Source organism: Salvelinus namaycush, chromosome 11 (genome assembly GCF_016432855.1).
Source record: "Salvelinus namaycush isolate Seneca chromosome 11, SaNama_1.0, whole genome shotgun sequence".
Taxonomy (NCBI): Eukaryota; Metazoa; Chordata; class Actinopteri; order Salmoniformes; family Salmonidae; genus Salvelinus; species Salvelinus namaycush.
Genome location: NC_052317.1, coordinates 3,106,364 through 3,128,202, shown reverse-complemented (window position 1 = coordinate 3,128,202; position 21,839 = coordinate 3,106,364). Strand labels below are relative to the sequence as shown.

The 21,839-nt window shown below is 41.9% G+C and overlaps 1 protein-coding gene across 1 annotated transcript in view; it reads right to left on the bottom strand.

Annotated features, from left to right (window-relative positions):
- Positions 1-217: 217 nt before the first annotated feature.
- retreg1 (reticulophagy regulator 1) overlaps positions 218-21,839 on the bottom strand; it is a 61,521-nt gene continuing 39,899 nt past the window's right edge. Inside the window, exons 2-7 of the mRNA XM_039004479.1 lie at positions 11,950-12,076; positions 11,145-11,229; positions 6,018-6,140; positions 5,853-5,923; positions 1,006-1,129; positions 218-820 (exon numbers count right to left, since the gene is read on the bottom strand). Coding sequence (XP_038860407.1) covers positions 291-820; positions 1,006-1,129; positions 5,853-5,923; positions 6,018-6,140; positions 11,145-11,229; positions 11,950-12,076 — 1,060 coding nt within the window. The 3' untranslated portion in view covers positions 218-290. The remainder of the gene's footprint in view (positions 821-1,005; positions 1,130-5,852; positions 5,924-6,017; positions 6,141-11,144; positions 11,230-11,949; positions 12,077-21,839) is intronic.

Here is a 21,839-nt window from a genome sequence, read left to right as displayed (position 1 = left end):
GCCCCCTGACAACTCCACATCTCCAATCTCCATATAGCATCATGCTTGCTGAACACCCCCTTCCTCTCGCTCTCGAACATATCGATCATGTAATGCAGGAGTATTCATTTTTAGTACAACTGGAAAAAGAATGCAACACCATATTGTTTCGCCAAACCCCCACAGTCTCTGCACCCCTAACCTCCCCACCCACCACCCCCCAAACAAGGCCCCTCTCTGTCTCCACGTGCCCTCTACCCTCTAACCCCCTACTAGACCTGCACCACATCCTCCTGACACCCCTGCTCTAATCAATGGCGGCCCAGGAGTTTTGAAAAGAAGCCACTGGAAGAAGACAATGATTTTTTGGGCTCTTTGGCCGCCACTGCTGCGCTCGCCCCAAGGCCCAGCTCCCCTTCCAGCTGCTCCAGCTCGGACTGGTCCAGCAGCTCAAATTCCTCCACATCGCTGTCCGATGACGACTCCTCTGCCAGGTCCAGGGGCAGCAGTGTTGTGGGGTTGGGGAACAGCAGGGACCTGGGGTGGGGGTCTGTGGTTATGATGCTACCGATGGCGGCCTCCAGCCTCTCCTGAATGACAGCGGTGGCGGCGGCTGCAATGACATTGCCTGCCATCTTGTGGACAAACTCCATGGCCTGGGTGGAAGGGTCCCCCTGGAGGGGGGGCTCGGACCCCCCCTTGGCTCTGCTGTGCTGGGGTGGGTGGATAGGGGGGGTGGGTAGGCCGATGCTCAGGTCGTCATCGTCCTCCCCATTGGTGCCGTTGTCCAAGGAGGGGAATTCCGGGAGGCCCCCTATGAATAGTTCTTCTCTGTCTAGGTCTGCAGGAAAATAAAAACCACCATGTTGTTCATGTGAATTACAGTTACTTTGTATTATAGGGTGACATTTTGAGTTGACAAAAACGATCACACAATTGAAAATACTTGTCACGGCACTTGATTCTAAATGTTTGGAATATTGCATATGTACTCACACTGGAATACACACACACAGTAACACTCACCATCTGAGTTCTCAGTCTGGGGCGTATGTCCCTCAGACAGGTTAAATGTTCCGTTGTCTGTCCACGTCACATCAGAGGCCTCTGTATCCGATATAGACATCTCCTTACAAACTGTGGAGTCCAACTGTTGCAAGTACAGTAACATTATTAGGACCTTACTTTTTTTTCTGGGTAATGTTCGGTAGGACATTTGTTTTTGGAAACAGAAAGTTACTTCATGAACAGTCAAATAAGAATACATACAGTACAGTGGTTTGTCCTTTAAAAGTTGCAGCGTACTGCAGCACAGCTTGCGTGGTGCAATTTGTAAGTCGCTCTGGATAAGAGCGTCTGCTAAATGACTTAAATGTAAATGTAAATGTGGTGCCAAAGAATTCTATGGCATGTTATTTAAGTGCCACTGGTACCATTAATGCCAGTTAGTGCTAGTTTGACCACCAGAGGGCATCTTTGAGAAGCATTTGATGGCCTTCAATAGTGGCTGTACTAGAGAATTTAAAACCTTTTTTGTAAGTATATGGGACTGATTTTAAGAAAATATGCTTAATTAATTTGCTTAATATTATGGTGTTTCTATTCCAATTAAAACGAAAAACCCTCTGGGTTTCCGTTAGGATGAAACGGAAAATATGACGCTGTACAACGTGATGGTCGGGAGTAGGCTACAGTACTTGGCTATTTAGCTAAAGAATCCCCGTGTCGTGCGGGCACGCGGGAGACCGGGTTTCAATTCCCCGATGGGGAGGAAGGAGTAGGCTGTCCTTGTAAATAAGAATTAGTTCTTAACTTCTTATGGCTGGGAGCAGTATTGAGTAGCTTGGATGAGTAAGGTGCCCAGAGTAAACTGCCTGCTACTCAGTCCCAGAAGCTAAGATATGCATATTATTAGTACATTTGGATAGAAAACACTCTGAAGGTTCTAAAACTGTTTGAATGATGTCTGTGAGTATAACAGAACTCATATGGCAGGCAAAAACCTGAGAAAAAATCCAACCAGGAAGTGGGAAATCTGAGGTTTGTAGTTTTTCAACTCATCGCCTATCGAATATACAGTGGGATATTGGTCATATTGCACTTCCTAAGGCTTCCACTAGATGTCAACAGTCTTTAGAACCTTGTTTGATGCTTCTACTGTGAAGGAGGGGGGAATGAGGGCTCTTTGAGTCAGGGGTCTGGCAGAGTGCCACGTGATAGTTAGCTTGCATTTCTGAAGACAAAGGAATTCTCCGGTTGAAACATTATTGAAGATTTATGATAAAAACATCCTAAAGATTGATTCTATACATCGTTTGACATGTTTCTATGGACTGTAACGGAACTTTTTGACTTTGTGTCTGCTCGCGGATCATGAATTTGGATTACTGGGCTAAACGCGCTAACAAAAAGGAGGTATTTGGACATAAATGATGGGGATTATCGAACAAATAAAACATTTATTGTGGAACTGGGATTCCTGGGAGTGCATTCTGATGAAAATCATCAAAGGTAAGTGAATATTTATAATACTATTTCTGACTTTGTTGACTCCACAACATGGCGGATATCTGAATGGCTTGATTTGTTGTCTGAGCGCTGTACTCAGATTATTGCATGGTGTGCTTTTTCGGTAAAGCTTTTTCGAAATCTGACACAGCGGTTGCATTAAGGAGAAGTGTATCTATAATTCCATGCATAATAGTTGTATCTTTTATAAATGTTTATTATGAGTATTTCTGTAAATTGATGAGGCTCTCTGCAAAATCACCGGATGTTTTGGAACTACTGAACGTAACGTGCCAATGTAAACTCCGATTTTTGTATATAAATATGAACTTTATCGAACAAAACATACATGTATTGCGTAACATGAAGTCCTATGAGTGTCATCTGATGAAGATCATCAAAGGTTAGTGATTAATTTTTTCTCTATTTCTGCTTTTTGTGACTCCTATCTTTGGCTGGAAAAATGGCTGTGTTTTTCTGTGACTAGGTGCTGACCTAACATAATCGTTTGGTGTGATTTCGTCGTAAAGCCGTTTTGAAATCGGACAATGTGGTGGGATTAACAACAAGTTTATCTTTAAAATGGTGTAAAATACTTCTATGTTTGAGGAATTTTAATAATGAGATTTCTGTTGTTTTGAATTTGGCGCCCTGCACTTTCACCGGCTGTTGTCATATCGATCCCGTTAACGGGATCCCAGCCATAAGAAGTTTTAACTGACTTGCCTAGTTAAATAAAGGTTACACTAAGAGCATAACATTTCTACACCATAATTGTAGTCTAACCAATACCCAAATGGAGATTCAGTCAAAATAAAAATCTCATTGATTTATCAAGACCAGTCCCCATGCTTGTCTCAGAGCAGCGTGAAACGGTGCTAAAATAATTCTAGGCTATTGCTTCAAATCCTATTGCTTCTAACTTCAATATGCTTTTTAAATAAATAAGACCTACACCACTTTTAACAGCACATTATAATAAAGAAATGTTTTGATTATCCTGACCTGGACACCATGTCAGGATAACATGTACAGTATTATAATAGCCCATTATGGGCTATTAGCAGGACAATATACCTACGTTGCCTACCTACGTTGCCTACGGTAGGCCTACAGTATATCGAAAAATACGACGTGACTCTCCACCAATAATTACATATAGAGGATTGGAGGATTCTAAATTGAAACCAATCTATCTGTAGAAATGCATTTTGCATGCGGTGACTTGGACAGCTGCACCACTGGGGAAGCCCCATGCACAAAGTATCAAAATACAGAGAGGTGTTGGTAAAGGTATATTGTCCTGCTAATAGCCCATAATGGGCTATTATAATACTGTACATGGTGTCCAGGTCAGGTTAACCAAAACATTTCTTTATTAAAGACTATCAGAAAGAATGTTAGTACTTGATCCAAAGCCATGAATGAGTGAGTCACTCAGCTTTATGTAGGTGCCGCTATATGACCGTGCCATCAACTTGATAATATATAACGATATTTTGGAGGTTATTTCGTTTTTCAAAAAAATGAAAGTGAGCAATTGTAATCTGAATAAAGGCCAAAATAATATTTGTAAACGCCAAAACATTTATTTCTGTTCTTAGAGGGAGATAAACGCTGGGCTAATTGTGCGCCGCCCTATGGGACTGCCAATCACGGTCGGATTTAATACATAATAATAATAATACTTTTTGTTGTATTATTTGTTTAGTCTTTTCTGGTGGATTAAACTGAAATTGCAACCAATCACGGCCGGTTGTGACACAGCCAATGTAACTGAAGAAATACATTTGACAATAGAATTCTCCCCCTACCCTCCTTCTAGGCAAGTCTATTGTCCAGCTACCTGCTAATAGCCATAATGGCGCTATACCACGTGACCATGTGTGTTTGAAAGAGTGTTTTCCAGTAAGAAACAATTTGTGCACCTTCATTAGACAACTTTGTTCCAATATTTCTGTAATTCAGTGATATTTATTCCCATAGTAATTCGTTATTGATCCATAACTAAATAAACATTGGCATTTTGAAACAGTATTTTTATCATTATTTTATTAACGAAAGCATAAAGATGCCATTATTAGTTACATTGTTTTCGTTTGAACGTGCCAACTGGCACTAAGAACAGTGGGAACGTTTCCCTAGTCAGCGCCATTATTAGTGCAATGCCCCATCCCGTGCCCCCTGCCCTCGTGCCTTGAACCTTGCGCTTTCAGTGAATACAGCTGGAGAACTGCAAGGCAATCCCATTGTGTGCCACTCAGGAGCCATGACCAATATGACCAATATATATTGTCCTGCTAATAATAGGGTTAATAATATATCTGTGAGAATATCCAACAGGCTTTTATATAATTCTAAATTAATAATAATAATAATAGCTTTGTTTAAAAAAGAACAATATTTTGGATATTATTCATTTTCAAATAACGTAAAATGAGCAAGAAAAAGGTCATTCTTGAACATGGGGTGAGACATTGTTACTAATTTGTAAATAAAGCCAGTTTGTTATTTAGAATTATTTATTTCTGTTTTTAGAGGAAGAGAAACCAAAAACCTACAGTCATCTCATGGGTCTCCCAGTCGAGGTCAGCACGGGTATTGAACCAGCATCTGTAGAGTGTCTTAGACCGTTGCACCACTCAGTACAACGTGACCGGTCGGGAGTGGGCTACACTACTACAGTAAGAGCAAAATAATCCTAACAAAATAAAATAATAAAAACCTAGTGTAACAACAGTTTTAGAAAGTAATATTGAAGTTGTGCACAATTATCAGTTTCTATTTAGGTTTATGTCGCCCATTCATTGTCAGTTAGAGACACAGTAGGACCCAAAAGCATAATCAGTGCTCTAACTCCCCCTTGCGCTGGTCTGGAGCAATGAAGTGGTGACGCAGGGTACCGTACTAAACCACAAATTACCTCTAAGTACCGCAGCATAATCGCAAAACTTTTGGTGGAGCAACCACTGTATGTACTTTTCCTTTGTACAACATTTGCTACGGTGTGCCCTTCTGAACCTGGCCTGGTAAAACTGTAGACCCTTTTCCTTGTCAGGCCACATGGTCATAATTAGGGCCCAGAGTCAGGTGACGAGGTCATAGCTAGGGACCAGAGTTTTTTTGTGGCTAGATCATCTGAGTCATGATCAGTAGGGCACCCCACAGCCAAATGTTTTGACATCTGTGTTCTTATTGAACATGATCTGGTAGAACCTTCCCATTTCCAAAATGGTTCCTTCCTTCTTCCTCCCTTTACAACTAACTAACCCCACTATTGCGAAACCCAGATATGGATCATGAGCATTGAATTTCAATGATTGTCAACAAATGTCTAATTAGATTACAGCAAAGGATGAACCAACCTTGGGGAAAAGGGAGGACAGATCGGCTTCAATACTCTCCCGGTCAGCTTGTGCCAGAAGGAGTCTCTTTTCTGAAACAGAAAACACAGAATAAAACATCTGTGGATCTGCTATTATTGTGTGTGCGTGTGTGTGGATGCGAGCAATCTTGGAGTGGTTAGTTACCATGATTCTCTCTGATATTCTGAAGGAATCTTTCCAGTCCGAAGTCCAGCTTCTGCAGAACTGGCTTCATCCACAACCCAAAGTCATGCGCTGACATCAGTGGCCACAGGAAGACGCCCAGCACTAATAATAGAGGGAGACCGGGGGGGGGGGGGGGGGGGGGGGGTGCAAGAATATGGGGGCGACATAGTTAACAGATGGAGGAGCTAGGGCTGTTACGGAGATCGGATTACCGCCACACCGGCGGTCACGAGTCATGATGGCAGTCAAATTCCACGTGACCGCTTTATCACTGTTATTAGGCTTCTACCAGCTCTGATGCTGCTGATGGTCATTAGTAGCCTACAAAACTTGCTAACTGCCTGGTACTCAGCACTCTATTGTCCCTCTAATCACTCGGACATAAATGCAAATGCATCGAAAATCTAAACAAACACTTCATGAGAGCCCATGAGCTCATACTGCGCAACATTCCTGTAGGCTATGCAATTGCGTGAGAAAACAGAGTGATGGCCTCTATTAAAAAGAGGAGTATCCCATCAGCTATCTATAGGCTAGGCCTACTTTATTTATTTCTCAACTTTCCCAATATTAAGCACATTGCTTGTCTTTACAACAGGAGTACAATATTAGCCTACCTGGCTGGCATGAAAATGAACCATGGAAAAGTGTCCTCCATTCGCTATTTAAGTGCATGATAATGGTTCATTCTAAATCAAAACTAATTTCACACATATTTTATTTAGTATATGTAAAGACAAGATTAAATCAAGGATAGTCTGATGGGTGACAATATTAGCCTTTCACTTGTGAATGATATATTATCACTTGTGAATGATGTCCAGCTGGTGTGCAGTAAGGCAAAAAAAACATATGCCTTTTTGTTAACGATTTTTTCAAAATTATGGTCGCACCCACACCTCATGTAGCCTAGTCCACAGGCCTATTTTGTTTGTTTCAAAACTACAGTGGCCAAATAACTTCTTAAAATTATGCACATTAATCAGCTTTACAACAAGTTTAGAGCCTAACTGGCATATATAAGCAGCATGTGAGTTTCAAGTTTGGGGAAAATAGTTTTCACCATAAAAATCCACCTTTATAATAAAAGCATTCCATGCATAAATGCATTTGCGGTCACTTTTGAGAATGGTGTTTTCCTGCTAATGGAACATTACGCTTATAGCCAACTGCCATGTGCTCATGGCTGCGCTTATAATGTTAAGAAATAGCCTAATTGTTTATTAACATTTTAAGCTAAACGATCTGATCTGTCGTGTCAGCCTCATTGCTTAAAAACTTTATTTGATGCTAGTTGTATTACTATGGGATCTATCCCATCCCACAACTGTCCCAGACCAGGTTTGGAATATATATTTCTCGCACAGAATAGGTCAACTTTTGTACTATGAGGGAAATAGATTGATGTTCGTTAGGCCTACTCATCTTGTTGGCTGACAAAAAGAAAATGTGGACAGTTCTTCCAATATCTTCGATATGTGCCTCGGGAATTGGATAAGGACATGCGCCTGTGAGAAAGACATGATCACGTGACTGAGAGCCACGATCACGTGACTGAGAGGTGGTTTGAAGCATGCAGCCTGGAGAAGGGAATTATAATTATTATATTCAGCACAATGGCCACACAAAGGGGATGCCGCCGGGAAATTCCAGGCATTATCAAGTGCTTGTCAAATTGTGAATGAGAGACTGATTAAGTGTATACAGCCTTCGCAAGAAACAAAGCAGAGCTCAAGCCTTTCATGCAACTTTTTTGAAATCATCATTAGAGTCGCATCATGCAGCCTTAGAATGTATTAAAAATCAAAACATATACAGTTTAAGTCGGAAGTTTACATACACTTAGGTTGGAGTCATTAAAACTCGTTTTTCAACCACTCCAACCACTGTTTGGCAAGTCGGTTAGGACATCTACTTTGTGCATGACACAAGTCATTTTTCCAACAATTGTTTACAGACAGATTATTTCACTTATAATTCACTGTATCACAATTTCATTGGGTCAGAAGTTAACATACACTAAGTTGACTGTGCCTTTAAACAGCTTGGAAAATTCCAGAAAATGATGTCATGGCTTTAGAAGCTTCTGATAGGCTAATTGACATAATTTGAGTCAATTGGAGGTGTACCTGTGGATGAATTTCAAGGCCTACCTTCAAACTCAGTGATTCATTGCTTGACATCCTGGGAAAATCAAAAGAAATCTGCCAAGACCTCAGAAAAAAAATTGTAGACCTCCACAAGTCTGGTTCATTATTGGTAGCAATTTCCAAATGCCTGAAGGTACCACGTTCATCTGTACAAACAATAGTACGCAAGTATAAACACCATGGGACCACGCAGCCGTCATACCGCTCAGGAACGAGGCGCGTTCTGTCTCCTAAAGATGAGCGTACTTTGGTGCGAAAAGTGCAAATCAATCCCAGAACAACAGCAAATGACCTTGTGAAGATGCTGGAGGAAACAGGTGCAAAAGTATCTATATCCACAGTAAAACGAGTCCTATATCGACATAACCTGAAAGGCCGCTCAGCAAGGAAGAAGCCACTGCTCCAGATCCGCCATAGAAAAGCCAGACTATGGTTTGCAACTGCACATGGGGACCAAGATCGTACTTTTTGGAGAAATGTTCTCTGGTCTGATGAAAGAAAAATAGAACTGTTTGGCCATAATGACCATCGTTATGTTTGGAGGAAAAAGGGGGAGAAGAACACCATCCCAACCGTGAAGCACGGGGGTGGCAGCATCATGTTGTGGGGTGATTTGCTGTAGGAGGGACTGGTGCACTTCACATAATAGATGGCATCATGAAGTGGAAAATTATGTGGATATATTGAAGCAACATCTCAAGACATCAGTCAGGAAGTTAAAGCTTGGTCGCAAATTGGTCTTCCAAATGGACAATGACCCCAAGCATACTTCAAAAGTTGTGGCAAAAGGGCTTAAGGGCAACAAAGTCAAGGTATTGGAGTGGCCATCACAAAGACCTGACCTCAAACCTATAGAAAATTTGTGGGCAGAACTGAAAAAGTGTGTGTGAGCAAGGGGGCCTACAAAGCTGACTCAGTTACACCAGCTCTGTCAGGAGGAATGGGCCAAAATTCAGCCAACATTGTGGGAAGCTTGTGGAAGGCTACCCGAAACGTTTGACCCAAGTTAAACATTTTAAAGGCAATGCTACCAAATACTAATTGAGTGTATGTGAACTTCTGATCAACAGGGAATTTGATGAAAGAAATAAAAGCTGAAATAAATAATTCTCTACTATTATTCGGACATTTCACATTCTTAAAATAAAGTGGTGATCCTAACTGACCTAAAACAGGGATTTGTTTGTATTTTGAAAAACAGAGTTTAAATGTATTTGGCTAAGGTGTATGTAAACTTCCGACTTCAACTGTAGCCCAACGTTTTGTATCACAACTAAAGTTACATAAATAACTCTAAATTAAGCATATAGGAGTAGCTGTTTCTTTAACTCTTCAACACAGAATAGCCGCATGTGCGCACTCCCTCAAATCGTTTGGAGACAATATCCTTTCTATTTTATTCAGCTATGTTCAATTGTATTCTTCATACTATAAAATAACGTCATAGAATTCTTGTCTGCTAAATTAACTAGTGTAGCCCACAGCCATTTGGCATAGCCACATCAGGACCTAACATAAGGACAACTCAGAGTATGATATTCTGTTCTTCTGAAATAGACTAGATTTTCTTCATATCATGCTTCTTTAGACCTGTCTAAAATAAATAATGGATTTATTGTGATGGTGTAGGCTGTATTACATGGATTTATTCAACTTTTTTTAAATGTAGGTGTTCCAAAGGTCCAAAGGCTATGCGTGGAAGACAGGAGATGGTAAATGTGTATATGTTAATTAACGATCAATTACCATGAGACCGGCAGTTGTTTGCTTGACAATCACCGGCTGACGAAATTTCATGATCGCCACAGCCCTAGGAGGAGCCATTTACATGCAGATATGTCACACGTAGCAACGTGTGTGAATCTGCTGACGGCGGGGAATTAAACTGCCGCAATTGGAGGCGGCGTGAGACTGACGGAAGGACTGCATTTCCAGGGATCCACAAAACCATGTCAATCCTGGAAAATTCTGATACTGTAGGGAAAACTAGGATAGGAACATCCTTACGCAACCCCTTGGCGAGGCAATTTGGAATTACCATTAAATTCTTTGAAAGAGGCTAGTGTGAGAGCAAAATTACAAGATTATGTTATACTGTTTATGCATTGAATAGCTTTGATGAGTAATTTCTCATCAAATGTCTTTGTGAACTGAGAGGATCCTAAAAACCTACAGCTGGCATTCCATAGATAAGATGTGGTGGGTGTAAACGAGATTGGGGGAGTAGAACATAATTGATATTGTGTCTAATCATCCTTGCATCTGGGAAATAGCACCAGGTGCAGATGACCACAGGATAAATCCAAAGTGGCTTATGTTGCCTCCCAATCTGCATGGGAGAGGTGGAACCAGCCATGACTAACCATTCTTAGTGTATATAAGAAACAGCATTGTCTGTAAAGGTTAGACTCGCGGTCCAATACTCAAAGGTGTTGGGTCGACCAGCCTCATTATTGCAATAATTAATCAATATTGAAAAAAGATGATTGTTTGAAGAAATGACAAAGTCTCTCTTACCTGATTAGAATATTCCACCACACTAGCGTGTATCCTCCGAGGTATTTAGAGAGCTGAATATTTCGTTTTTGGAGTCATTATTAAGGCATTGGACAAAGCACTTCACTTGCATACTTCAAGTGAATGATGATCAGCAGTAATAAATTCATCCTTTGGTCATTAAAATAGTGAATCAATATCATTGGATGAAGCTAAGATACTGCATGTCAAATATTAACCACCATAGTTCAACTCAGAATTGGAGGAGGACAATTTATTGAATGTCAACTTCTTCCTAAAGCTGGGTTCACGAGTTGTAACATTCCGCTATAAAGACATTTCATAATCTCAACTAAAGTGATGATACATCAGTTTCAATCAACACATTCTCCAGATTATTTTGTGCCTTGCATATTGGCTAGTTGCCCAAAGATACGGTAGGATGATGCCAACAACTTACCTAAAACATATAAGATGAGAGCACCTGGAATGTAGCGTCCTAAGACAGCCAAAAAGGTGCACAAACTGCAGACCAGCAAGCAAAACTAAGATGGGGAAGAAGGAAAGAGAGCAACATTTATTAGGTTGCAACCAGGGCCGGCTCCAGCTTTTTGGGGGCCCTAAGCAAGATTTGGTTGCCCCCCCCCCCACCTCATGGCAAAACATTTTAGTGGCCCGATGTATGTGTTAAAGTTCATGTCCTGCAATTCTATATATTTTGCCAGGGGGCGTAGAGAACATGATACAGTTTTAAAGTTAATTTCCTGCAATTCTACTCATTTTGCCATGGGGCAAAGAGAACAAATGTACACTTTTACAGGTCATTTCCTGCAATTCTACACATTTTGTAATGACTTATGCCGTGTGAATATGATATCTGAGTAAGAAGGACTAACAAAATCAATGTGGGTCCCCTGGAGGTTGGGGCCCTTGGGCACGTGCCCTCAGTGCCAGGTCAGTATTTGGCCATGATTACTACAAGTTTAGCTAGCTCGCTAAAAATTGTTAGCTGACATGGCTAATTGAGTGACTGTCAGTGACTGATATAACAAGATAAAAACATTGCTGCAAGGATGAGGAGAGAAGGGACTCAAGTTTTATAATTGATTTAGAACTTGACATACAATGCAGGAGTCGGGCTGCATCTAAAATAATTAAGGTAAATTGAGTGTATCAATCATACTTTTCAATTTGGATTAAAGGCAAATACTGAATATCCAGTCATAAAATAATGCATCAGGCATTACAAACCACATTTGCCTCACCTTGCCTGGATTCTGCTGCTTGAAGGAGGAGGTCTCCTGCAGAAAGAGCTTGAAGCTCGTCCAGGAGTCTGTGACCTGTAGCCCAGCTCCAGATCTGCTGTCCTGGTCCGCATCAATGATCTCCCAGCTAGAGTCAGAGAGAATTAGAATTATCCATCACTGGTGACCACAAGCACAGCCTCTTTTCTCCTGCTAACAAGGTTGTAAAACCATCCTGTGACTTCCCTGGTTAAATAAAGGATGAGTAAAATAACATAAAAAAAGCCAAATCTGGTATCAGGAGTTTTGTAGCATGTCAATAGCATATATTATAGCTGTTGTTGGCACAGTCATAGAAATGTATCAAACCAACATCACAGAGTTGAATCAGTAGTATGTGGGTCATATGAGCACCCCTTCTAGAAACAGTTGCAAAGGGAAGGTTAGCACCCCAACATGAGAACTGTATCATACTCCATTTGGGCTATCTGTAGATCATCACATGCTCTAGTATATACTATAAGGTATGGGCGGCAAGTAACTTAGCGGTTAAGAGCGTTGGGCCAGTAACAAAAAGGTCACCGGTTCGAATCCCCGAGCTGACGACGTGGGGAAAAGAACAGTTGATGTGCCCTTGAGCAAGGCACTTAACCCTAATTGCTACTGTAAGTCACTTTGGATAAGAGCGTCTGCTAAATGACTAAAATGTACATGTCATCAGAGGTGACTTTATAGGCCCTACAGTCACATGCTTTACTGCTACGACATGCCAGGATATGGAGCTGGGGGCCTTGGGATCTGTCAGAATGTAAATGGTGGACAGCGCTGACTCGCAGAAACAGACAGAAACTAGGGTAACCCCCATTGGTTCCAGCTCAACTCAACATAAATAGCAGGCCAATTTGGAATACGTTTCAGGGTAAATTACAAAGCAGCTAGCATGCTAATGGATCATTTCAGGTAACAACACTGGTAACAAATGACCCTCGAAGTCTGACAGAGACATTTTCATGGTGCAAAAGAGCAAAGATTGAGTTTGGTCTTTGCTCTTTTGCACCATGAAAATGCCAACCTTAGACTTCAAGGGTCATTTGCAGGGTCAGTTGTTACTGTAATTTGAAAACCAGCATTGTTATTGGAAATTAGCTGTTAGCGTGCTAGCTGCTTTGTAATTCAACATGAGATGGAGTCCAAATCGGCCTTTGCTGCTATTTATGTTGCTGAGCTGTAACCCTTGTAACCCTAGTTCGAGCTGAAGCCATAGTTCATGTTTGTTTTTCTGACTCTCTGTCTGTGCAAAAATACAATCAATATCACTAAAATCTGGGATTGTGATTTCATTTGTAACTTTTCTTCAACAACGTGCGACTAGTAATGCATTGCTCAGTTTACTTAAAGTGGCAATCAACAGTTGAAACAATAACACAGTGTTTTCCCCGCTCCTGTTTCAGTAAAAAGCTGAGGGATGGAGCTTGAGAAATGTAACCACTCTCAAATTCATAGACAAAGCTATGGATGCAAGGACTGACCATCCATATAAAATGTATAGTTTTAATCATGTTTTGAGGCTATATAGTGTTTGTTTACATTTATTTTGTTAAAAAACAGAGTAAAATAAGCAAAAACAATGTTCTGATGGGGTACGACAGTTGAACTAAGCTCATGAGGCATTTATACGTTATATTCTTCAAGAATCAATGTGTACATATCATACATTTTTAAGTCCAAAAAATGGGCTGATTACCCCTTTAACTTCAGTCAAATAATCGCTACCTTATAACACACATTGCTGAAGAATATACACAAATTGCTGTAGTTGTTACAGCCGTTAACATTCTAGCTGCTCTGTAAATTAGTTTGGTTCAGTGCCTAGAGGGTTGAATACATCAGTGAAGGTAAAGGTGAGTTTTGGTTTGATGTGTAACAAAATGAATAATGTTTGAGTAGAGAGAGTTGGGGAAGGGGGTGAGCAGTAGAGCAAACTTATCTGTTTGTTTGTTTCGCATAAAAACATAGGGAAGTAAGTAGGGCTGTTGTGGTGACCGTATTACTGCCACACCGGCAGGCACGAGTCATGAAGGCAGTCAAATTCCACGGTAATTAGGCTTCTCCAAGCTCTGATGCTGCTGATGGTCATTAGTAGTCTACAAATCTTGCTAACTGCCTGGTACTCATCAATGCAAATGTAATCAAAAATCTAATCAAACACTTCATGAGAGCCCATGAACTCATGTTGCGCAACATTTCTACAGGTGTTGCAATTGCGGGAGAAAACGAGGATCCCATCAGCTTTCTATTGGCTAGGCCTACTATATTTATTTCTCAACTTTCCTAATATTAAACACATTGCCTATCTTTACAACAGGAGTATAGCCTACCTGACTAGCATGACAATGAACCACGGGGAAAAGCGTACTCCATTCGCTATTTAAGTGCATAGATGACATGTATTTTTCCCCACTGCCCCTGTTTCGATACAGGTGCATGATAATGGTCCATTCTAAATCAAAACAAATTTCACACATTTATTATTTAGTATATGTAAAGACAAGATAAATAAAGAATAGTCTGATAGGTGACAATATTAGCTCATCACTTGAATCACTTGATTTATATATTATATATATATTATATATATATTATATATTGAATTATATATTATCACTTGTGAATGATGCCCAGCATAAGAAACAATGCCTTTTTTGGCGACTTTTTCTAATCATAGCACACCTCATGTAGCCTAGCCCATAGGCCTATATGTTTTAATAAAGTGGCCAAATAACTTCTTAAAACTAAGCACATTCATCCGCTTTACAGGGGGTATAGAGCCTAACTGGCATATACAGTATAAGCAGTGTGTGAGTTTCAAGTTTTCACCATAAAAATGCACCTTCATAATAAAAGCATTACATGCATGATTGCATTTGCGGTCACTTTTGATAATGGTGTTTTCTGCTAATGGAACATTCGCACTTATAGCATTTTACCATGTGTGCATTATGCTAGTGGTTGTATTAATTTGGGATCTATCGCATCCCACAACTGTCCCAGACTATGTTTGGAATATTTATTTCTCGCACAGAATAGAATGGGTCGACTTTTGTACTATGGGGGATTGTAGATTGACATAGGCTAGTGGTTTCGTTGTTCGTTAGGCCTACTCATCTTGTTGGTTGACGATGTGGAATGTTCTTCCAGTATCTTCAATATGCACCTCGGAATTGGATAAGGACGCGCGCAAATTGCTTCCCCGATGTGTCTGTCTTCAGTTGTAGCCTGTGAGAAAGACCCGATCACATGATGGAGAGCCATGTGAGTGAGAAATGCTTCGGATTGCGGAGCACACTCAGGGAGAAGGGCACAACGCAGCACTCCGGGCCTCAAAAGGCATGGATTTTTTTAGTGTGCATTACGGCCACAAAGGGGATGCCGCCGTGAAATTCGAGGCATTATCAAGTGCTTGTCAAATTGTGAATGAGAGACTATTGGAGTGTGTACAGCTTATGCAAAAAAATAAGCAGGGCTCATGCCTTTCAAGTGACTTTTTTCAAATCATCATTAGTCTCATCATGCAGCCTTACAATGTATTACAAATCAAAACATATAGCCCAACGTTTGTTGAACAACTAAAGTTACATTAATAACTCTAAATTAAGCATATTGGAGTACCTATTTCTTTGTTAACCGCTCAACACAGAATAGCCGCATGTGCGCACTCCCTCAAATCGTGTCGTGGAGAACATATTTATATTTTATTCAGCTTTGTTCAATTGTATTTTTCATACTATAAAATAATACTATAAAACGAAATTAGAAGGAAATCTTGTCTGCTCAATGAACTAGTGTAGCCCACAGCCATTTGGCATAGCCACATTAGGACCTAACATAAGGACAACTCAGAGTATGCTATTCTTTTCTTCTGAAATAGACTACATTTTCTTCATATCATGCTTCTTTAGACCTGTCTAAAATATATAATGGATTTATTGTGAAGGTGTAGGCTATATTACATGAACTTATTAGACTTTTTAAATGGCTTGTAGGCTATGTGTGGAAGCCAGGAGATGCTAAATATGTTTATGTTAATTAATGGTCAATTACCGTGAGACCGACAGTTATTTGCTTGACAAAATTTTGTAACCGCCACAGGCCTAGAAGTAAGTCTTCCGCACACCTACCCTTTAGCTAACTTGTGGGATACAGTCAATTTTGGCATGACACTGGTATTGGCATGCACCACTGACCCTGCACTGTACATAGTCAGCATACACACTGAAGGTACTCTCTGGTGATACCACAATAATCTGCTGGTGCATAAGGACAGTGACAAAGGGACTATATCTCTGGGTCAACTTTCAACAGGGTCAGTGTTGGACAGCTAGAATCGGGGGGTGTCAGAAGGGGGCTTGTCAGATTAAATAACAATAAGTTTAAAGTGTTGGCGGAGGCCACATCTTGTGAAAGCAGTTGTCCTGGACACCGGCGGTGTGAAATCACTTACAGTCACCATCAAGATCTGGTTGCGCCCCAGAACAGGCAGATTCTCTTTTGACAGGTCGTCATTGTAAATAAGAATTTGTTCTTAATGCACTTACGTGTATAAATAAAAGGTGATTTAAAAAAAAAAAATCATTCTCGCCACTTAACACTGCTTTGAGGCTCCCGCCTTAATTTAAAAGTGGGTAGTCTTGAACCAGAAAGGGCCATAAACATAGCAAAGAGGCAATAGTGGCGTAAAGCATCAAATGCAGATAACTTAAAGGGAAACTTTAATTAGACACATTTTATAAACTGTAAGTCACATCAATAAATGTGTTATGATCCGTATCAGAAAGTATTCACACCCCTTAACTTTTTGCACATTTTGTTGTTACAGCCTGAATTTAAAATTGATTAAATTGTGATATTTTGTGTGTGACTGGCCTACACACAATAGCCAATGATGTCAAAGTGGAATTATGTTTTTTGAAATATTTATAAATGTATTAAAAAGAAAATTCAATAAGTATTAAAGTATGTGGACACCTGCTCGTCGAACATCTCATTCCAAAATCATGGGCATTAATATGGAGTTGGTTCCCCCTTTGCTGCTACAACCGCCTCCACTCTTCTGGGAAGGCTTTCCACTAGATGTTGGGACATTGCTGCTGGGACATGCTTCCGTTCAGCCGCAAGAGCATTAGTATGGTCAGGCACTGATGTTGGGCGATTAGACCTGGCTCGCAGTAGGCGTTCCAATTCATTCCAAAGGTGTTCGCTGGGGTTGAGGTCAAGGCTCTGTGCAGGCCAGTCAAGTTCTTCCACACCGATCTCGACAAACCATTTCTGTATGGACCTCACTTTGTACACGGGAGTCTTGTCATGCTGAAAAAGGAAACAGCCTTCCCCAAACTGTTGCCACAAAGTTGGAAGCACAGAATCGTCTAGAACAGTGGTTCCCAACCTTTTTTAGGTTCTGTACTCCTAAAACACTTTGACCTGCCTGAGGTACCCCCTCATGCATTTGCGACCGGCGTGATTCCTAGATTTGCTGTGAAGTTTGGCAGACTTGTTTTCAATGTCAGGGAAGTAGGAGTTGAACTCACTGTTGAGTTTGGATAAATGTGAGCTTACTATTTGCACTATTGTCAACATCACCTGTTAAAAGAGGTGTAAAGCTTCTGAAAACCACTTACTTCCCCATCTTCACATTTCCTCTCCCAGAGTTTGAACTTCTTCATGAATCCACACACTTTGTCATACATCTTTAGGATGTGTGTGTCTACCTTGCAGAGTTCGATTCAGGTTTTTCAGTTTGCTCAACACATCAGCAAGTTCGGCAAGGCAGGCTCTCCAGTCTGTGTCCTCAAACACAGACACAAGGGGGTGTGAATGCTCAGACAGAAAATCACTTAGTTCGGCACGCAGCTCAAAAAGCCGCTAGCATTTCCCTCTGGATAGCCAACGGACATCGGTGTGAAGCTGTAGCTGCTTGTGCTCAGTCCCGCTGTCATCACAGAGCTGTTCAAACAACCGGTTATTCAGAAGCCTGGACATGATAAAGTGAATCACTTTCACTGCGTCATTCAAAACATCATGTAACTCAGGACTCATTCTCTTGCTAGCCAATGCCTCTCTGTGAATGATAGAGTGGGATTTACCTTCTTTATGTGGGCATTTCATAATTTCACTCTCCCAGGCATTGATACAGCATGATCCGTGCACACAGGAAAACAGGATTTCCAATCCAGATAGTGCTCTGAGAAAAAGTTGTCAATAACGTGAAACGCATCCTCACCTGTAGATCTCCCCGTTAGCTTCTTGCACAACAGTATGTGCTCATTAATTTCCGAAATGTCTTTGTATTGCACAAACGTAATCAACTGGGCTTCCCCACTGACATCAGTCGATTCGTCCAACTGCAGAGAAAATGGGCCGGAATTATTATAGTTTTTTCACCAATTGATAAATAATATCAACGCCCGTGTCATCGTCCCTACGGCACACAGTGTTATTTGACAATGGTACAGCCTTCAGTTCATCAGCATCATAGTTTCTGTGAGGATAACAGCAGCAGGCAATCTAGCGCATGGAGCAAAGGATCACGTGCACTTGGAACGAGCAGAGGATCAAACATTGAGCCAACGGGCGGGCGATCACCCAGAGGCCAGGTCGACAGAGCATTGCTCACACCCCAAAAGTAAAGTCAAAAACTAGGCCTATAAAATAACTAGAGATTTCACACCAGTGACCTCAGTAAATGTTTTTCTGCCTATTCAAATTTAATTAAATTGAATATATTTTTTGTGGGGTAATATTTTTCCTTCACATTTTTGAAAATCTTCCCACATACCACCTGGGGACTGCCCACGTACCCCTAGGGGTACCCGTACCCCCCGTATGTGATTATATGCTGTAGTGTTAAGATTTCCCTTCACTGGAACTAAGGGGCCTAACCCGAACCATGAAAAACAGCCCCAGACCATTATTCCTCCTCCAGCAAACTTTACAGTTGGCACTATGCATTGGGACAGGCAGTGTTCTCCTGGCATCCGCCAAACCCAGATGTATCTGTCAGAATGCCAGATGGTGTCAATTAGCAAGATGGCGCCAACAGAGATGATCGCCTCGCTTCGAGTCCTTCGGAAATTATGCAGTATTTTGTTTTTTTATGTATTATTTCTTACATTATTAGCCCAGAAAATCTTAAGTGTTATTACATACAGCCGGGAAGAACTATTGGATATAAGAGTGACGTCAACTTACATTACGACCAGGAATACGACTTTCCCGAAACGGATCCTTTGTTCAGACCACCACCCAGGATATTGGATCTAACCCCAGAGGCCGACCCAAAACAACGTCGCCGCAGAAGGGGTAGATGGAGCGGCCTCCTGGTCAGACTTCGGAGGCGTGCACACCACTCACCACTTCTGAGTATATTACTCACCAATGTCCAGTCTCTAGACAACAAGATGGACGAAATTAGGGCAAGGGTAGCCTTCCAGAGAGACATCAGAGATTGTAACATTCTGTTTCACCGAAACATGGCTCTCTCGGGATATGTTGTCAGAGTCGGTACAGCCACCGGGTTTCTTCATGCGTCGCACCGACAGAAATCTCGCTGGGAAGAAGAAGGGCGAGGGTGTATGCTTCATGATTAACGACTCATGGTGTAATCATAACAACATACAGGAACTCAAGTCCTTTTGCTCACCTGACCTAGAATTCCTTACAATAAAATGCACATTATCTCCCAAGAGAATTCTCTTCGATTATAGTCAAAGCCGAGTATATCCCCCCCAAGCAGATACCACGACGGCCCTCAATGAACTTCACTCTATGTAAACTGGAAACCATATATCCTGAGGCTGCATACAAGGCCCTCCCCTGCCCTCCCGTCGGCAAATCCGATTACGACTCCATTTTGCTCCTACGGTCCTACAGGCAGAAGCTCAAACAGGATGTACCCGTGACTAGAACCATTCAACACTGGTCTGACCAATCGGAATCCACGCTTCAAGATTGTTTTGATCATGCCGACTGGGAAAAGTTCCGGGAAGCCTCAGAGAATAACATTGAAATATACGCTGACTAGGTGAGTGAGTTTATAAGGAAGTGCATTGGAGATGTTGTACCCACTGTGACCATTAAAACCTACCCTAACCAGAAAACGTGGATAGATGGCGGTACTCGCGCAAAACTGAAAACGCGAAGCACCGCATTCAACCATGGAAAGATGACTAGGAATAAAAACAGTATAGTTATTCCAATTAGGCAATTACGGACTACAAAAGAAAAACCAGCCACGTCACGGACACCGACGTCTTGCTTCCAGTAAACTAAAACACATTCTAGCCGTGTCTTCAGAGCATGCGCAGACCAGCTGGCTGGTGTGTTTACGGACATATTCAATCGCTCCCTATCCCAGTCTGCTGTCCCCACATGCTTCAAGATGGCCACCATTGTTCCTGTACCCAAAAAGGCAAAGATAACTGAACAAAATGACTATCGCCCCGTAGCACTCACTTCTGTCATCATGAAGTGCTTTGAGAGACTAGTCAAGGATCATATCACCTCCACCTTACCTGCCACTCTAGACCCACTTCAGTTTGCATACCGCCCCAACAGGTCACAGACGATGCAATCGCCATCACACTGCACACTGCCCTATCCCATCTGGACAAGAGGAATACCTATGTAAGAATGCTGTTCATTGACTAAAGCTCAGCATTTAACATCATAGTAACCTCCAAACTCATCATTAAGCTTGAGACCCTGGGTCCCAACCCTGCCCTGTGCAATTGGGTCCTGGACTTTCTGACAGGCTGCCCCCAGGTGGTGAAGGTAGGAAACAAAATTTCCCCTTTGCTGATCCTCAACACTAGGGCCCCACAAGGGTGCGTGCTCAGCCCCCTCCTGTACTCACTGTTCACCCGACTGCGCGGCCATGCACGCCTCCAACTCAATCATCAAGTTTGCAGACGACACAACAGTAGCGGGCTTGATTACCAACAACGACGAGACAGGGAGGAGGTGAGTGTGGTGTCAGGAAAACAACCTCTCACTCAACGTCAACAAAGGAGATGGTCGTGGACTTCAGAAAACAGCAGAGGGAGCACCCCCAATCCACATCAAGGGACAGTAGTGGAGAAGGTGGAAAGTTAAGTTCCTCTGCGTACACATCACGGACAAACAGAAATGGTTCACCCACACAGGAGGTTGAATAAATGTGGCTTGTCTCCTAAAACCCACAAACTTTTACAGATGCACAATTAAGAGCATCCTGTCGGGCTGTATCACGGCCTGGTACGGAAACTGCACCGCACTCAACCACAAGGCTCCAGGGGGTGGTGCGGTCTGCATAAAGCATCACCGGGGGCAAACTACCTGCCCTCCAGGACATATTACTGCACTGTCAGAACTAGAAGCAGAAGCATTTCGCTACACTTGCATTAACATCTTCTAACCATGTGTATGTGACCAATAAAATTTGATTTGATCGCTGTAGTGTGATTCATCACTCCAGAGAATGGGTTTCCAATGCTCCAGAGTCCAATGGGGGCGAGCTCTATACCACTACAGCCAACGCTTGGCATTGCACCTGGTGATCTTAGGCTTTTGTGCGGCTACTCCACCATGGAAACCCATTTCATGAAGCTCCCGACGAACAGTTCTTGTGCTGACGTTGCTTCCAGAGGCAGTTTGGAACTCGGTAGTGAGTGTTGCAACTGAGGACAGACAATGTTTACGCGTTACGTGCTTCAGCACTCGGCAGTCCCATTCTGTGAACTTGTGTGGCCTATCACTTCCCGGCTGAGCCGTTGTTGCTCCTAGACATTTCCACTTCAGAAAAACAGCAGCTCTAGCAGGGCAGAAAGTTTTACGAACTGACTTGTTGGAAAGGTGGCATCCTATGATGGTGCCATGTC